The sequence below is a fragment of the Chrysochloris asiatica genome, unplaced genomic scaffold (assembly GCF_000296735.1).
Source record: "Chrysochloris asiatica unplaced genomic scaffold, ChrAsi1.0 scaffold00353, whole genome shotgun sequence".
Taxonomy (NCBI): Eukaryota; Metazoa; Chordata; class Mammalia; order Afrosoricida; family Chrysochloridae; genus Chrysochloris; species Chrysochloris asiatica.
In genome coordinates, this window is record NW_006408871.1 from 1,976,998 (window position 1) to 1,995,195 (window position 18,198).

General features: G+C 34.6%; 1 protein-coding gene across 1 annotated transcript in view; it reads left to right on the forward strand.

Annotated features, from left to right (window-relative positions):
• The window catches only part of HSPA4L (heat shock 70kDa protein 4-like), a 74,956-nt gene extending 57,065 nt beyond the window's left edge, over window positions 1-17,891 (forward strand). The window contains exons 13-19 of the mRNA XM_006876099.1: window positions 2,236-2,334; window positions 4,082-4,219; window positions 5,562-5,687; window positions 5,967-6,074; window positions 8,334-8,453; window positions 14,149-14,310; window positions 17,534-17,891. Coding sequence (XP_006876161.1) covers window positions 2,236-2,334; window positions 4,082-4,219; window positions 5,562-5,687; window positions 5,967-6,074; window positions 8,334-8,453; window positions 14,149-14,310; window positions 17,534-17,725 — 945 coding nt within the window. The 3' untranslated portion in view covers window positions 17,726-17,891. The remainder of the gene's footprint in view (window positions 1-2,235; window positions 2,335-4,081; window positions 4,220-5,561; window positions 5,688-5,966; window positions 6,075-8,333; window positions 8,454-14,148; window positions 14,311-17,533) is intronic.
• Window positions 17,892-18,198: the final 307 nt, after the last annotated feature.

Sequence of the window (18,198 nt, forward strand, 5' to 3'; positions counted from 1 at the left end):
AACAACAACAACAACAACAATGTGACCCTACACAGGGTCACTATGGATTGGAACCGACTCAACGGCACTTCACAACAAGAACAACAGTGTTATGGCTAGAGTACTGGTGTGGCGCTGTGAGTTAATGTGCTAGACTTCAAAGTCGGTTTGAACTGCAAAGTCAGCAATTCAGGGCTCACCAGCTGCTCCTTGGAAACCCTATACAGGGTTGCTATGAGTGGGAACTGACTCAATGGCACTTAACAACAACAATGTGATAACTGGAACTGCGGCTGCCTTGGCAGGGCCAGACCTGGCTGGACATTCCCCACTCCTAGTCTAGAGGCTACACTGTAATTTTAAGTATCGTAGCGACATGCAAGCCTCTACTGCCGGACTGGTGGGAGCAGCACATCAGGGTACATTGGCCAGGAATAGACTCAGTTCTCTTGTGTGGAAGGTGAGAATTCTACTAGTGAATCACTAGTACCACCATGTATTATACACACACACACACACATACACACACAGTATCTTAATCATATCTGCTACTTTAATAGTTGAAAATAGTCATCTCTTGAGTTTTTGCTTTGAATTCAAGCTGAAGGAATTGCTATAAACTTTTTTTTTCCTTTTTATAAAAAGCATCAGTGAATAATTCTATGTTAATTGATTTGCATCTTTCTCACTGTTAATACACTTTTCAGGGGCTTGGGCATTTTTCATAGCATTATATAGAACATGCATTTATGTATGTTTAGAATCATCTTTTATAAGTTCTTAATTTCCATTAAAGGCACATGTATTTTACTATGTACTAGCTTTTTAGTTTACAGATAAAACCAATTCAAAATGATAAATTTTGAGTTGTACAAGTAACATTTGTATATGGAAAGCACATACTTAAAGAAAAATATCAGGGTTTAGTTAGGGAGCAGCTGTGGCTGTTCCGCAGAGGAATGTGTGTAGCATACATTCAGTAGTATGAAAATACAGATTTTTGACAGTTTATTTCTTTATGAAAGAATTTTGTACCCTTAATAACTAAATTTATGCTCTTGAAGTACTATTGATGGAAGTTGGTGTTAAAAGAACTTGATTATACAAAGGGGCTTCAAAAAGTTTGTGGGAAAATTCCATTATTTTTAGTTCCATTTTTTCCAGATTATTACATTACGTTAAGTTTTAATCTTCTATTTATGAATACGATTTATTTCTAAATTGGAGTCCTAATGATGTAACAGGTTACATGTTGAGCTGCTAACCACAAGGTCGGCAATTCAAGCTCCCCAGCCTCTCCTAGGGAGAAAGATGAGGCTGTCTGCTCTGGTAAAGATTTACAGTCTTAAAAAATGTAGGCAACCAGTACTACTCTGTCCTTTAGGGTGACTATGAGTCGGAATTGACTCTTGATGGCAGTGGGTTTGTTTTCATTTTTAAGTTCTTTTTAATAAGGGAGTTGTTAGAATTCTTTTTCAGTCATAATTTCATGATAATCTCTCCCTTTTTATAAAGGTTATCTTTTTTCTTTATTAATTTTGTTGTTGTTGTAATATGCCATGAAATCTGTTCTGACTCATAGCAAACCCTGCACAGGGTTTCCAAGGCTGTAACTCTTAGTGAGCAGAAAGCCTCATCTTTCTCCCACGGAACAGCTGGTAGTTTCGGACTGCTGACTGTGAGATTTGCAGCCTGAATCGTAACCACTATGCTACCAGAGCTCTTTAAACAGATGAATAAGTAAGCCAAAACAAAAAATTTATTTAATACTGTGTGAATAAGTTTTATTTAATTTACCTATGCCCAAGTAACTAAAAAATACAAATTAGTTCTCAAGTAAAATTCATAAATCAAGATCCATAAAATATAAACTTATAAAAAGAGAATTAAACTATCAGCTGTTCCACAGGAGAAAGATGAGGCTTTCTGCTCCCATGAAGATTTACAGCCTCAGGAGCCCTGCGCAGGGTTGCTATGAGTCGGAACCAACTCCAGGGCCCACCACCATAACCACCATCACCATATAGAGACCTGGTATGGTGCTGAGGGATAATGCACTGAACTGCAAGGTTGGTTTGGACCACAGGGTTAGCCTGAACTGCAGGTCAGCTGTTCAAACTCACCAGCTGCTCCTTGGAAATCCTGTACAGGGTCACTATGAGTCAGAACCGACTCAAAGGCACTTAACAATATATATGTGTATAGTTTATTATCAATTATTAATATATAATTATCAATTACATATATTCTTTCCAGGATAAAATGCAGGTTGACCAAGAAGAAGGAGGTCATCCAAAATGCCATGCTGAACACACACCAGAAGAAGAAATTGATCATACAGGCGCCAAAACAAAGGTTTGATTTATTACTAATGTGGGGATATCTTGAAACTGATTACTTTGAATTAGTTGATGCATTTACTTTATTTATAGTGCATGCCATTCAATATATTCAGTGTTTTTAATGTTACCACTGTTTAAAATAAGAACACAGAGATTAAATAAATTTCAATTATTTATATGTAGAATTTTAAAAGAGTGAATTCTAGCGATGTAAGTAAAATAATATTTTTAGTAAGAAAAAAGATATTTTCACAAAACTTTTTTTCATTTAAAATATTATCTAAATTAAAAAAAACTTAAATTGGCATCTCTCTTCTAAACATTTTGTTGCATATCATAAAATATCCCATGTATAAGAAATGTTTTTATGTTAAATTTTATAGGATATATGACTCAATTGTTGAGAGGAATTATTTTACTAAGGTAATCATTCCCCATAATAGAGAAGGAAGAGACCCTGCCCCCTTTCACCCAGAAGAATTTTACTCTAACTCAAAACTATCATCTTTAGTAGGTTTTTCTAACCTTAACAGAATTGAATCTCTCTAAGTTAGCTATTTCTATGTCATCTTGGGTGTATAGATTTTTTTTTTCAACATTAATAAAGATTGTTTTAAATCCAGGACTCTAAAATAATTTAAAATATGAAAATTAAATTCATTTTTCTAGATTTTAAAATTTTGTCCTTTTTTTTTTTTGCTTTGAATTGTTCAACAGCTAATTGTATAGTATGATACACTATACAACTCACCCATTTAAATGTATAATTCAGTGTTTTGTTTTGTTCTTTGAGTATACTACTCAAGCTGTGCGGCCATCATCAATATAAATTTTAGAACATTTCATCATCCACAAAGAAACACTGTACACACCATTAGTAGTAATTTCCTACTTTCCGCCCTCCACTGTAGCCTTAGGTAACTAACTACAAATCTACTTTCTGTGTCTATAGATTTGTCTGCTCTGGACATTTCATAATTTCAATTAAATACAGTTATATGATATGTGATCTTTTGTGACTGGATTTTTTCACTAAGTATAATGTTTTCAAAGTTCATCCAAGTGGTAGGATGTATCAGTACTTTATTCCTTTTTGTGACTGAATAACGTTGTATTGTATGGATATATTCCACATCTTATCCATTAATCAGTTCATGGACATTTGGATTATTACTATTTTTGGCTATTATGAATAGCCAAATTAAATTGTTTTGTGTGCTGTTATAAACATTCATGTATAAGTTTTTATGTGGACATGTTTTCATTTTTCTTGGATATTTATCTAGGAATGAAAGTGCTGGATCATGTGATGTTATTATCAAGTGCTGTTGAGTTTGTGAGTTCCTTCTGACTCATAGCAACCCTGAATAGATAGCTCTATGTTTAGCATTTTGAGAATCCACCCTACTGTTTTCCAAAATGGCTACATTTTACAGTCCCAACAGCAGTATATGAGGGTTCCATTTTCTCCACATTCTAACAATTTATTACTTTTAGTTAAATTGTTTTGTGTGTGTGTTTGGTGTATGTTTAACAATCCTAGTAGGTGTCAAGTGCGGCATTTTGATTTGCATTTCTAACTTTTGTTTTCCATGTGGAGATTTAGTATATACAGAATAAAAAATACTATCATCATCAAAATAGCAGTATTTTAAATAAATTATTTGATTTTGTTGTGTTTGTTTCACCTGAAATCATTCTGTAAATATATTTTTATACTACTTTGGAAATGTATACTTCTCTTTTGCATTTCTTTGCAGTCAGCTTCCTCAGATAAACAAGAGAGATTAAACCAGACCATTAAAAAAGGAAAAGTCAAGAGTATTGATCTACCTATCCAGAGTAGCCTATGTAGACAACTGGGCCAAGATCTTCTCAATAGCTACATTGAAAATGAGGTATACAATTATGAATTGATACTGAAATAGCTGGTGATATATTCTGAAATTTTGTCGAAACCAGTGATAATCATCAAATTTGGGCTTTGGTTTTTGGGTTTTTGTTTTTGTTTTAATATAATTCCTAAGGTGTCATGGTGTGGTGCTATAGGATAAGCACTCTACTGCTAACTACAAGGACAGCAGTTCAAACTCTGTCATTATGGGTTGGAACTGACTTAATGGCATTTAACAACAAGGGATTATCAAGTAGGTCATTATTCTACTTTATTTTCAACAAATCCTCAGCTGTATAAATGTCATATCTACAGTGTATTTTTCAATGGCTGTTATAGAAAATAATTTTGGTTCCTTACCAGTAGCTGTGTATGAAAAATTCTCATTTTTGTTTTTTTTATTTTTTAAGTTAGTATTTAAGTGATAGTTCCTAATTTCTACAACCTGGGCTACCATTAAAGGAGGTTAGTCTTCTTTGAAGTGATTCTTCCTTGAAGATCCCCATAGTCTAACCATTATTCTACGAATTTCCTCAAGAGATTTTGATTTTACAATGCTTGCTTTTTTATATTACCCAAAACCTCTATGTGAGGCTTGCATTCCTAGAGACATGAATTTTTCATAATTCATATGTTTTGAGACCATTTTTCCAAAGGAAATTTTATCAAAACACAGCTATGGCAAGTTTTGTGTCAAAGATGAGATTTCTCTTAAATTTTAAATGTCTCACTGTTTTAATTTCACAAATATCAGTATATTAGACTTTACAAAGAGATATTTATGCTTCAAATACCATGTATTTTTATTAAAATGAAATTTTTATTCTTCAAATGTAATATATAGGGATTCTTTAATTTTTTTGTTGTTTTGGAGCATAATAATTTTTGCTAATATCTTTAAACACTTTGATATTTTATTTAATCTTCAAAACCTCTTAGGTATAAGTACTATTAGATATCCATGTGTTATAGATGAGGAACTGAGGCACAAATACATTAAACTATCTAAGGTCAAATTAGCATTTGGATTTGGATCTAGGTGGTCTATCTCCAAAGCTCAAAATCAAAATCACTATACTGCATCCTCATAACATTTATTCAGCATCGATAATGTGCTGTAATAAAAGCTTTACATAAAATTATGCCAATCTTATCCACAGGCTTATGATGTAGGTACAATTATGTTTTATATTTTATAATAAGAATACAGAATCTTAGAGAAACTAGGTGACCCACCTATAGTCTCAAAGCTAGGTTAAGTGGGAAATCTGGGGTTTGAACCTGAGTTTAAACAATGAATATTCTGTCTTCTTTAGTCAAAACTAATATGAAACATTTTTGCATAGGGGAAGATGATAATGCAAGATAAGTTAGAGAAAGAAAGAAATGATGCTAAGAATGCTGTTGAAGAATATGTCTATGATTTTAGAGACAAACTGAGCACTGTCTATGAAAAATTCATCACTCCAGAAGTAAGTCTAAAATTTACAATTTATCAGAACTGCTTAATTTTACTTGTTTATACAAATTTGTATACAAATTTGTTACTATAGTCAGTTTTTTTGAGCCCCTTCCTCAAGAAGTTCTTAGTTATCTTTCAAAATGGTAGAAGTATTTTGAAAACATTTTTATGAGTAAGGGGTCAATATAATCTAACATTTAATCTCTAATATTTGAAATCACCCTGTCCTTTCTTGATTGCTTTTATATAAAAGGGTATTTTAATTGGTATTTCTTATATTTATAACTAGGACTTGAATAAACTGTCTGCAATATTGGAAGACACAGAAAATTGGCTTTATGAAGAAGGAGAGGACCAACCTAAACAAGTATATGTGGATAAGTTTCAAGAACTAAAGGTGAAATTCTTCTAAAGCCATATTGGTATTTATTAGGACATTAAATTTTTCAAGAAACTAGGTGTAAGAGGCAGTGTGTGTTTTTAATAAATATAGAAGGAAATAATGAGGCAGAGATGTATAAGAGGAATTCTAATCTTAAAAGCATTTTGAGGGAAGAATAATGCTACATGATAATTGAAATTAAATGTATTGAATATATATTCATAATTTCTATCATTATACATAAATGTTTAGCCAGACTAGTATTAGTCTCACTTTTACATAACCAGGCTACACATTCTTGTGATGCTTTTAAGAAATAATAAATTTGTCAACTTGACTCCTTCTTATCCATGAAATTAGTCATTCCTTCTGCTATTCTCCCCTTTCACTACTCTTATTTGGGGTATGAATATATAGGAATATAAGGAGCACTGGTAGCATAGTGGTTACAAATCAGGTTGTGAACCGCAAGCGGGTCAGCAGTTTGAAACTACCAGCTGTTCTGCGGGAGAAAGATGAGGCTTTCTGCTCCCTTAAAGATTTACAGCCTCGGAAACCCTGTGCAGGGTCACTGTGAGTCGGAACCGACTCCACGGCACACCATAACAACAACATATAAAGGAATAAATAATCCTTGGTTTTTCAAATCACAAATGATGGGGACTTGAATTCACATGTCCCTTCGAAAAGAAAGATGATGTCAGCTGGGTCACCTTTCTCTGAGTATCATTTTAAAGGATAACCTCTATTTCTCTTTTTCTCTTTTAACTACCCACCCGCCACTGGGGTGGACCTTAAGAGATCAGAGCTAATATTGAAGGGATGACGGGAAGTTTAGTCATTACATTTTAGTGTGGATGCTATGCTATTCACTTAAGTTACTTGAGGCCCTTGAGGAAATGCAGATTCTGTATTTGAGTAGCAAATCCAGTCTTTGAGTAACAAGTGTTAATGAAAATCCTAAATGGTGCCAGTAATAAGGATTTTTAGAATATGGGGGAAATCACCCTTTAGGACTGGAGGTAGGTTGTGTGTAAATGCAAAAAGGTAATATCTTATAAAAATTATCTTCATGTTAATAAATTACTTCCAAAGGAACTAATTAGAAAACATAAATTTTTGTTTAAAGCAATTAAACATAAAGTAATTAGAAAACATAAATTTATGATAACAAAATTTGATTTCATATTTTATATTCTTGGTGGGTTTTACCCCCTAGTTCCCTAAGAGAAATGCATTTGTATATATTTTGAGACTTAAGGAACAACTAGATAGCTGAGTATCAATAGAACTAAGTAAAGAACTTAAATAGCTCCCAAAAAGGATTTGCCTTAAATAATCAGCCATTGAAATGAATAGTATAAAAAATTTCAGATTGTTTTTACTTTTTGAGATGGCTCTTAGAAATTAAAAATATAGTTCTCTCTCCCCATTTAAATAATTAAAAGTATTATGTAAATGAACTAAATACAGTATACTATCTTAGAACTGTAAAAGATGAAATTTGAATAAAATATGGAGTTCCGTTAATATTAATGCAACAATGTTGATTTGTTAGTTTGGCAACTGTACCATGATAGTATAGGTTGTTAATATTAGGAGAAATGATTGTGAAGTATATGGATTTCTATGTATTATTTTTGTAACTTTTCTGCAAATCTAAAATTATTATTGTATATAGAAAAAATATTTTATTTAAAAAGAAGATATCCTTATCATTCTTTTTCCCCCTAAGCTATTTGGAGGGATTTTTTTTTTAACATTTAGAAAATTTACAAGTCCCATTCCAAGAACCTTAGAAAGGGGCCAAAGATTTATTTTTTTAGCTACACATACAGTCTAGTACACACTAAATTCTGATGATTGGATATAATTTATTAATATTTATCATATTCAGTAAGGTTTTCAGGAACTCCCAGTCTTCATGGTACATAGAGAAAGTTATAGACACTTTAAATATTTGAAACCAAGTTTAAAATACAGTTTTCTTAGTTTTATAAACTTACAACACCTAACTTTGAAGGAATTAAAGTATTGATTTGGACTTTGGATTTGGGAGAAATCAAAAAGTGATCTTAATGAGAGAACGCAACAAGGCCAAAATTAGGACTAAGGAAATAGACACTAGAACTCATTTCTATGTAGTGAAAGAAAGTTTGACATAATTTTAAGCTGATCAGCTTTCCTTCCTGTTAATCATCCTATGAGAATCCCATATAGCTATAAAAAATTTCAAAATAATGCCAACTTTTTCTTTAAAAAATTTTTTAACAGAAATATGGCCAACCTATTCAACTGAGGTACATGGAACATGAAGAGAGACCAAAAGCTTTAAATGACTTGGGAAAAAAGATCCAGCTTGTCATGAAAGTGATAGAAGCATACAGAAACAAGGTATTGAATTCATGAAGCCAACTGGTGATTTGACATATTTGTGGTACATGGAGAGGGTAGGGTAAATCTAACAGTATTCAGCTACCAAGCTATAGCAGTTGTTGCTGTCAGATTCCAGAGACTTGTGGTGTCAAACTTAAAATTTTTTATTATAGAATTATTAGTAAGGATTGAAGATATCTGGCTTTCATTTTTAAAATTCCACAGAACCACATTACAAATTAATCCAGTGATCAAATTCATTGTTGTTCTTTTTTTAAAGAGATTTTGTTTTTGTCTTTTCAAGAGGCTTTCTTGGAGACTGGACTCTCTGTCAGCCTTTATTTTGTTCCTTGGCCTGGTTTTCTTTTAGTTACTCTTTGTCTTCAGCCTATTGTTGTTAAGTGTTGTTAAGTCAATTCCAATTCATAGCGACCCTGTATAGTAGAGGTGGGGAACATGTTTTCTTCCAAAATTACCAGCTTAAAAAGTAGCCTGCTTCAGGTCCCCTCAGTGCAAACCCCCTTCCAAGACTAAGACTTAATGGGAATGCACGCTTTGATTGGTGACCACGCTTGTCACAGATAAGGGGAAGTGAGGGAAAACAGCAGTGAAGCTGTGAGCTAAGCCCTACAATGTTCAATAGACTTCTGTGAACCCGGGTGAAGACCTGTTTGACTAGCAGTGCAGCAAGACCTGGGGACTCTTGGGCCCAGAGTCATTGACTTAGCCACAGAGGACTAGAGTGGAGAGTGAAGCGTGATAAGAAGAAAAGGCATATGCACAAGAACACCTACACTTGCAGATAATATCCACTTGACCTGGCTTCAATGACTGGATGATCAGAGCTCAACCAGAAGAAGAAAGAAGAGGGATCTGATACAATTTGATGAACTTGACCTACACCTATGGATGCAGTAGCTCAAAAGAGGGAACAAATCCTTACAGCAAGAATCATTCCCCCCCCCTCCACACACAGAGTAGACAGGGATGGGCAATTTGGATATTGGCTACCCAAAATGGGGTGGGTGTGGGGCTACAAAGGCAAGAAGTGACTGGCTTACAAGCTTTCAAGAGGGAACCTAGATCCAGAGGGCCTGGAGGAAGGTAGAATCTCTAATGAGTAGTATCCAATCTGTCTAGGCGCAGGGCTGATGAAATGAAATGCAGATGGGTCTCTTGTGATGCAATAGTGAATAATTGGTATCAGGACTGATTGAATGTTGGAAATGTAAAGGTAGATGTTTTATAGCAAGGAAGGGAGTGATTAGCTTTCCAGTCTAGGAGCGGAGGTCCCTAGGACCATCAATGGAGAAGAGCGGAGAGTGGGACCCTACTCAGAGAAGCAGTGATGCCTGAGCTGGAGACAGAGACAATGATGTGGAGCGATGGAGCAGCTGGGGACTTTAGATACAGAGAGGGAGAGGGACTGTGTGCTGAAGACCAGGGAACTGTGGGGGGCAGGCTTGCAGGCTATCCCCTTTGGTTGGTTGATGATGCATGGAGGGGATTGTAACCATGGCAAGGAAATGATATACGATAGAATGAATGTAAAACTAATGTTCTCCCATGTAAACTATCACATAATTCACAGTAAAACATTGGGGGGAAAAAAAAAAAGTAGCCTGCTATAGTTGGTCTGACATTTAATTAACTCAACCGTGATATGATGGTTGAAACTGCGGTTGCCTTGCCATGGCCAGACCAAATTATTTTGAGGGCCTTATATGGCCCATGGACTGGACCTTCCCTACCTCGGCTATATAGGGTTTCCAAGGAACAGCTGGTGGGTTTGAACTGCCAACCTCATTGTTAGCAGTGTAGTGCTTATATAGTGCCACACCAGGACCCCAGTCTATTAGTTATCTATAATCTCCTATACCTTTTATTCTTTTATATACATACCCAGTGTTTAAAGCCCCAAATATTCAGTTATATAAAATATTTGTACTTAGAAGTAAAATTTGATAAAATTAAGCTTACAAGTTTTGTCCTCTAAATGATACTTTAGCAAACTTTTTCTTTAAAGGACTAAATGGCAAATATTTTAGGCTTTTGTGGACCTTACCGAGTTTGTGCAATTATTCCGCTCTTCCACTGCAATGCAGAAGCAATCATATATGATATGTAAATTAATTATATTCCCTAAAACCTTTTATTAAAAAATAGTAAGCAGGTCAGATTGAACCATAATTTGCTGACTAAATAAATGGAGTCCTGGCGTTGTGCTGTAAGGTAAGTACTGGACCACAAGATCCATTTGAAATGCAAGGTCAGTGGTTCAAAGCTCATCAGCCACTCAGAAACCCTATACCAGGGTCGCTGTAAATTGGAACCAACTCAATGGCACTTATCAACATCAACTCTAAATAACATGGTGTGATGCTGTGGGTTAATGCGCTGGACTGCAAAGTCAGTTTGAACTGCAAAGTTGGTAGGTCAAGCTTACCACCTGCTCCTTGGAAAACCCTATAAAGGGTCGCTATGGGTCAGAATCGACTTTACAGCACTTAAGAGCAACTTAAGCACTTTATATGGATAATCTCACTTTAATCTCTTAAGTATGCACCCTATAAAGATAATTAATACTATTTGTCTCCTTTTTATGTATTTTATTTAAATGGAATGCTTGAATAATTTATCTAGGATGAAACAAGTAGTAAATGATAGAGTCAGGATTCAAACCTGAGCAGTCTGAAGTCAGCATACAAAATCTTTAACAACCATTCCCTAAAAATAAAACAACTTATTTTAGAAATAATAGATGATTCTGTTGAGATTTCTGAAATAGAGATTGCAATTTAAGGTATGAGGTTTAAAGCTGAAGGAAAAATCCAGTTATTGATTGTGAATATCCCCACCAGCATCCAACATATACATTTGGCCACAAGTAGAATATAAAGATAATAAGTAAGCAAGAACAGGCAGACAAGTAAAAACAAAGGCTCTTTCAAATCATATTAGTTACTACAATATCACACAAAAGATTAAATCTGCTTCTAATATGCTTTACAGTTTAGTGGGGGAAAGAGGACAATGAAGTTACTGCAAAGTGTATCATATGGTAATAAAGGGCTATGGATAATTGTAAGGGGGATCGGGACTGCCAGAGGTAGAGGTTTGTCAAAGAGAAGAGAAGACTATAAGGTGACAGTAAGGAAAAAATGAAAGAGGTGAGTGCTCAACACATGCATATAACTGAAGAGGAGTGCTCTACAATGAGAGAATAACAATTGCAAGGGGAAAACATATTGGAGAACAGCAAGGAAGACATTATGGCTTAGGCAGCGGTGTTTGCAAGATCATAAAGGCCAAGCAGGTCATCAAAAATTTTTGACTATTAAGAGATTAGAAGCCATGATCACAGTTAATTTTTAAAGGATCTGGAAGCAGAGCAACTAGTTAAGAGGTCTTTAGAATAATGCCCCAACCATTGCTATCAAGTTGATTCCAACTCATAAAACCTATATTGGCTTTCTAACACTGTAAATCGTTACAGAAGTAAATACCCTTATCTTTCTCCTGTAGAGCCACTAGTGGCTTTGAAACACTGACCTTGTGATTAGCAGTCTTGTGTTTGTGGCTAAGACAACCCAGATAGTGGAGGGTAACAAGTGATCAGATTTTTGCATATATTTTGAAAGGTAGAACAGAAAAGATTTACTGATAAATGCAAATATGACAGAATGAGTTATCAACAGTGATTATAAGAATTTTAGCCTGGAAGTATGAAATTGCCATTAACTCAGATAAGGAAAACTGGTAATTGGGAGTTTGAAACTTTTGCATTTCAAACATTACAAATAGGAGCTCTGGTAACATAGTGGTTATGACTCGGGCTGTGAGCCGCAAGGTCAGCAGTTCGAAACTACCAGCTGTTCTGTGGGAGAAAGATGAGGCTTTCTGCTCCCGTAAAGATTTACAGCCTCGGAAACCCTGTACAGGGTCGCTATGAGTCAGAACCGACAGCACGGCACATAACAACAACAACAAATAGAAAGCCAAGTTGGAAGTTGGGCAAAATGTCATGAGTACAGGGAAGAATTTAAAGTGGATTTTTTTAAAAGCATGTTATTTGGAGACATAAATTGGGAGGAGCCAACAAAGAAAACTTTAGTAGCCTTGAAGTAGGAAGAAATTCAGGAAAATGTGGTGATATGGAAACTGAGTCAAAGATTATGGTTGCATAATTCACAATAAAACATTTTGTAAAAAAGATTATGGTTGCATAATTTTTAATCACCCAGACCTAAAAAGGACATTGGAGGCATTTTTATAGTTTAAAAAAATGGCATCACCATCCTCCCAGTTTTTAGCCTTTTCCAGCTTATGAAGTAGATGTTATTTTGACATAATTTTTATAACCAAGTAATTCTTTGACTTTGGAGTGTTCTTTCATTCTCTTTCCCTTTATTTTCTACATCAACTCCATAATCAGGAGATTCTGCTGAAAACTCAACTATGTCTATATACTACATTGTCAAAGAAATACATCTTTCTGGTTCTATGACTACCTATCTAAACCATAACTTCAAAAAATTTTTTTAAATAATTCCTTATTATTCAGATTTTTCATGCATTAAATCTTTGTTTTTCAGATTTTATTTATTTTTAGCTTCTTATTGTTAAGTGAAGGTTTACAAGCAAGATCATCAATTTTGTGTTCAACAAATTACATACTTTTTTTCCATCTTCATGACTGCAACAACAGTTAGCCCACTTCCTCCCTGTGGTTCCTATTTCCATTCCACCCACCTTTGTCTTTTGATAAATACTTCCCTTTTTTTATTCTGAGTTTTGATTCACATTTTCTCCTACTTTGCGATCTTTTAATGTGATCCCTATCAGAGAAGTTGTAGTGGTAGCCAGACACTACCTAATTCTTCTGGTCTCAGAGTTGTAGAGACTGATGGTCACAGGTTCCATTAGTCCAATGGACTAATTGATTCCAAGCACCTTCAAGTCTCATCACTCTTCTTTCTTTCACACATGGAGAGAGGACAATAGCTGTAGATGCTACTCACCAAAGTAGGATATGGAACATTGTTTTTGTGGACTATGTTATGCCAGGTAATCATGATGTTCCCTGAGACTATGGTCCTAAGCTCCTAGGCTCAGAAACTCATTGCCTTAAGATTTTTGGTAATATCTAAGAAGTTTTCCTCATTTCACCCACCAGATGCTCCACCACATTCATACTTGTGTTTGCAGGTAAATACTCACGTACAAATATCCTCTTTCAGACTCTTACATATTTGTGTAAACCATGACTTCTTAAATTTCCCCTACATGTGACAGCTTCAGTTCCCTTTTTTTGACACTTTCATTATGTCATTCTCCACATCAACAACTTACCATGTTATATGGTTTCATACTTTGAATTTTCTAGTTGGCTTGCTATATTCCTGCACCTTGTTTATCTTTATTCTACAACAAATTACATTCCATAGAACTTCTTTCTTGGTTAAGTGCTTTTCCCTTGAATATCTTTCATAATCATTCTTTTCCAAATCTGACTTCTTCAGGGAGACTTTCCTTTTTATACCTACTCTGATTTTTTATTTTCTTCCAGTCTTTTCAGGTCTGTGTAATTTACATGTGGCTTCCTTACATGGGTATGTGTGAGGTATATATTCAATGAAAGTCTCTTTGAAACAGATTATCAATAAGTTGATGTTCTCTGAAAAATCTATTAAGTACAACTTTTTAAAAATAGGATGAAAGATATGATCACTTGGATCCTGCTGAAATGGAAAAAGTTGAAAAATATATCAGTGAAGCTATGAACTGGCTGAACAGTAAGATGAATGCACAGAACAAACTAAGTCTTACTCAAGATCCTATCGTGAAAGTTTCAGAAATAGTAGTAAAGTCAAAGGTAAGAAACATTTTTTTTAAATATGATAAAAACATTTTTTTTTTTTTTAATTTTAAGAAATTTAACTTTTGAGAACTTTAACTTGAAGAACTTAGAAAAACAAATTTAAGGTTGATCTTTTTTAAAAAAATTATTTTTAATTCTAGAGGGAACATCTCTTTTCCTTGATTTAATTTGTCATATACACAAGGTTGGTTTTAAAATTTAAATCCAGGATGGAATAAAGCAACATGACAACTTCTAATTATCAAATATTTTAGACTTATAAATATAAGTTTACAGTGTAAAATTTGATAGTATTGGTCTGTCCAACATAGTTCTAAAAGTATTAACTTCATAGCAAAGTCTTAATTCCAAGATAAAATTCGAGTTTAAAACAGTGCTAATACTCCTCTCTAAGACTGAAACTCAAAGGGAACACATGAGCAGGCATGTAAGCTTGCTGATAACCACATTGGACTACTGGTCAGTGAAAGAGGAGTAAAGGCAGCAATGAAGAAATGGGCTGCGCTCAACCACGTTCCATGTACTCCCATTGACCTGGAGATGAGAGACAGAAGAGGAAGGGCTGGTTGGTCCACAGTATGGTGAGACCTGGGGACACCTGAGCCCATGGACAAGAACATAGCCACAAAGGACTAGAGCTGAGAGTGAAGCATCCAACTGATATGAAGGAGATGCACAAGAACACCCAAACTTGCAGATAGTACCCATCAGATCTAGCCTTGATGGCTTGATGATCAGAACTTGACTAGAGGAAAATAGGAAGGGGCGGGGGAAGCAAAAAAACAATTTTTGATAAAGGAAAGGATGGTAAATTGCTACAATTTGATGAACTTGACCTATACTCATGGAGGTAGTAGCTCTAAATACCAACAGAGAGTGAAGGAGTCTTCACATGAAGTATCAATGCTATCCCCACTATACACAGGGTAGATAGGGACTGGCAACTTAGCATTGGCCACCTAAAATGAGGGGGTGATAAAGGCACAAAATGACTAGCTTACAAGGTTTCAAGAGGGAGTTTAGTTTAAGAGTGTGTGAGGTAAGATAGAGTCCCCACTGAATAGTCTCCTCATGTCTAGATGGGTCTGGTAAAAAGAAATGGGGGTAAGATTCTTATGATTCAATAGTAAGTAATTGTTATCATGACTAATTGCAAATGTCAAATTGTAAAGGTAGAAGTTTTGTAACAAAAATGTGGGAGTAGTTAATCTCACAGTCCAGAAACAGGACCATCAAGGGAGAAGAGCACAAGTGGAATGGGGGACTTTATCCAGAGAAGCATTGAAACAGAGATGGGGACATGGAGAAAGGGAGCTGCTGAGGACTCTGGATTCATGGGAAGTGAGGGGCTGAGAGAACTGCTGGCCAGGAGGCAGACTTGCAGAATGTGCCCTTTGATGGTATAAATTATTATATGTGCCTGAGTTTAAAAAAAAAAAAAAGAGCTAAAATGAATAGAGAGAATGGTACATGATGGCACATGGAGGGGATTATAATCATTGTAATGAAACCAGGTGTATGATTTGTTGAATGTAAAATTGATGATTTGCCCTGTAAACTTTCACTCAATTCACAATAAAAACATTAAAATAACTACAACAAAAAAATAGTGCTAATAAATCTGTCAGTGGTTACCATGAGAAACTTGAGGAGAAAATGATACTAAATAAAGATCAGATTCCAAGTAGAGAAATGAGTAAAAATGTTGGCCAAAGAAGAAATATCAGTCCAATAACTGTATGAAAGGGTGTTCATCCTCATCACCAATCTAAGAAATGTGAGTAAGTCTTTTTATTCACCCATCTGATTTAGTTTTGTCTACATTTATAATTCTAGGAGTTCATCCCAAATTAACTGTTGCACATATATATGCAGATATATATATACCTTATAGAAAAAAATGAAAACAACATAGTTTCAGAAGAAATCTAGATAGATTGGTATACCATACAATACTATGCAGCCATTAAATGAAAGATTTTAGACTAGATGCATGATATATATATATAAAGATGTGTTCATACATTTGTATTGTTTGTAAACATGTGTGCATGTTTACAAAATGGTAATAATGATCATCTCTAGAAACTGGAATTTCAAGTGATTTTTAACTCGTTTTGTATCTTTGGACATGTAATTTTATTTATTTATTTATTTTTAACAAAGCATGTATTTTCCTAATCAGATAAAGCAATAAGTATTTTTATTCTGAATAAGTTGGTCACAAAGCTATATAAAATAGTTTACTCTAAATCAGATGAAATAAACAGAATATGACAAGAGCAGTTTGCCACTAGGACATTGCCATAGTATGTTACTCCCTGTCTTTCTATCCCTACCCCAGTCTCTTTGTCATTAGCCTTTAAAGGAGCTTAAATACTTTTGTAGTATTTATGGAATTGTTGTTTTCTCTGTAAAAAGCAAGGGAGTAAAAAATACATTTGTTTTAAATTGTTATTAAATTGCATTTACTGTCATAAAGCTTTTCCCATCAATAAAAAATGTTATTTGGTAGTGGGTAGATTTATATGATTCTACTTGATGAAATCATTTTCATATAAATGTTGAGAAATTTAAATTTATGAAGTAGGTGTTATTTTGACATTGTTTTCATAACAAAGACATGATTTAAAGGAATTAATTTAAAATTATTCCTGCCAAAGTAAACTATACTTACAGCAGAAATTACTTGAGGAAAGTTTTTTGAAAAAACAAACCAGTGCCATCGAGCTGATTCTGACTTGGCTATATCATGTGTTTCCAAGTAGAACTGTTTTTCAAGGTTTCATAGGTTTTTCATAGCTGTGACCTTTTGGAAGCAGACCTCTAAGCTTTACTTCCAAGGTGCCTCTGAGTATGTCTCAACTACCAGCTTTTCAGTTAGTAGTCAAGTGCATAACCATTTGTGCACTCATATAGTTTTCACATAGCTAGCCAAGAAGATAAAACCTTCAATGAGGTATATTGCTACGTGCTGTTGAGTTGGTTCCGACTCAGCAACCCTGTATAGAGTTTCCAAGGAGAAGCTGGTGGGTTTGAACTGACCTTTGGTTCAAAGTCTAATGCTTATCCTGTAGTGCCACATCAGGAGATAGAAGCAGTTAATTATCTAGCTGAGTGAACATAAATCCAGGTATATGGAATTATGTAGAAATTTAGAAAGATAATGGGCAACCTGTAATATTTTTAATATAACCAATGTTCTTCCTGTCTTTAGGAACTGGATAATTTCTGTAACCCTATCATTTACAAGCCCAAACCAAAAATAGAGGTTGCTGAAGACAAAGCAAAAGCTAATAGTGAACACAATGGACCAATGGATGGACAGAGTGGGACTGAAACTAAACCAGATGCAACAAAAGACAACTCCCAGCATACTAAATCTTCTGGAGAAATGGAAATAGATTAAGTCTTCATTTTTCCTTCATGTAATTCAAACTGTGCAAGTGACCAGAGGGTCCATTCTTCTTTTACATCTGGTACACACAACAGATGTTCAATTGTTATTAACCACTTTTTGTCATTTGTTTTTTGCAGTAGTTTTGAAAAGTGTTTTCTATTGAATGCACCTCTGTAGTTGGCAACAATCTACCTAATTTAAAGCTTCTACTTGGATAAACCTCAGCTCCTTACACAGAAAAGGATACTGTATTGCACTATTGCTGCAGAAGCATAGATTTAATTGCATCCTTATTTTGGGGGGGGGGGGATTGATGTAGTCTAAAGCCACTGAGGCATTGACTTTTTCTAGTTATTGTATTGTTATAATTTAAATATTAAAACAAGTAAGAGGTTCGTCGACAAATTAGTCCATCTCACTGATGTATCATGAGAACTCCAAAACTCTGTTGTCAATCATATAAATGAATTAAAACCTCAATT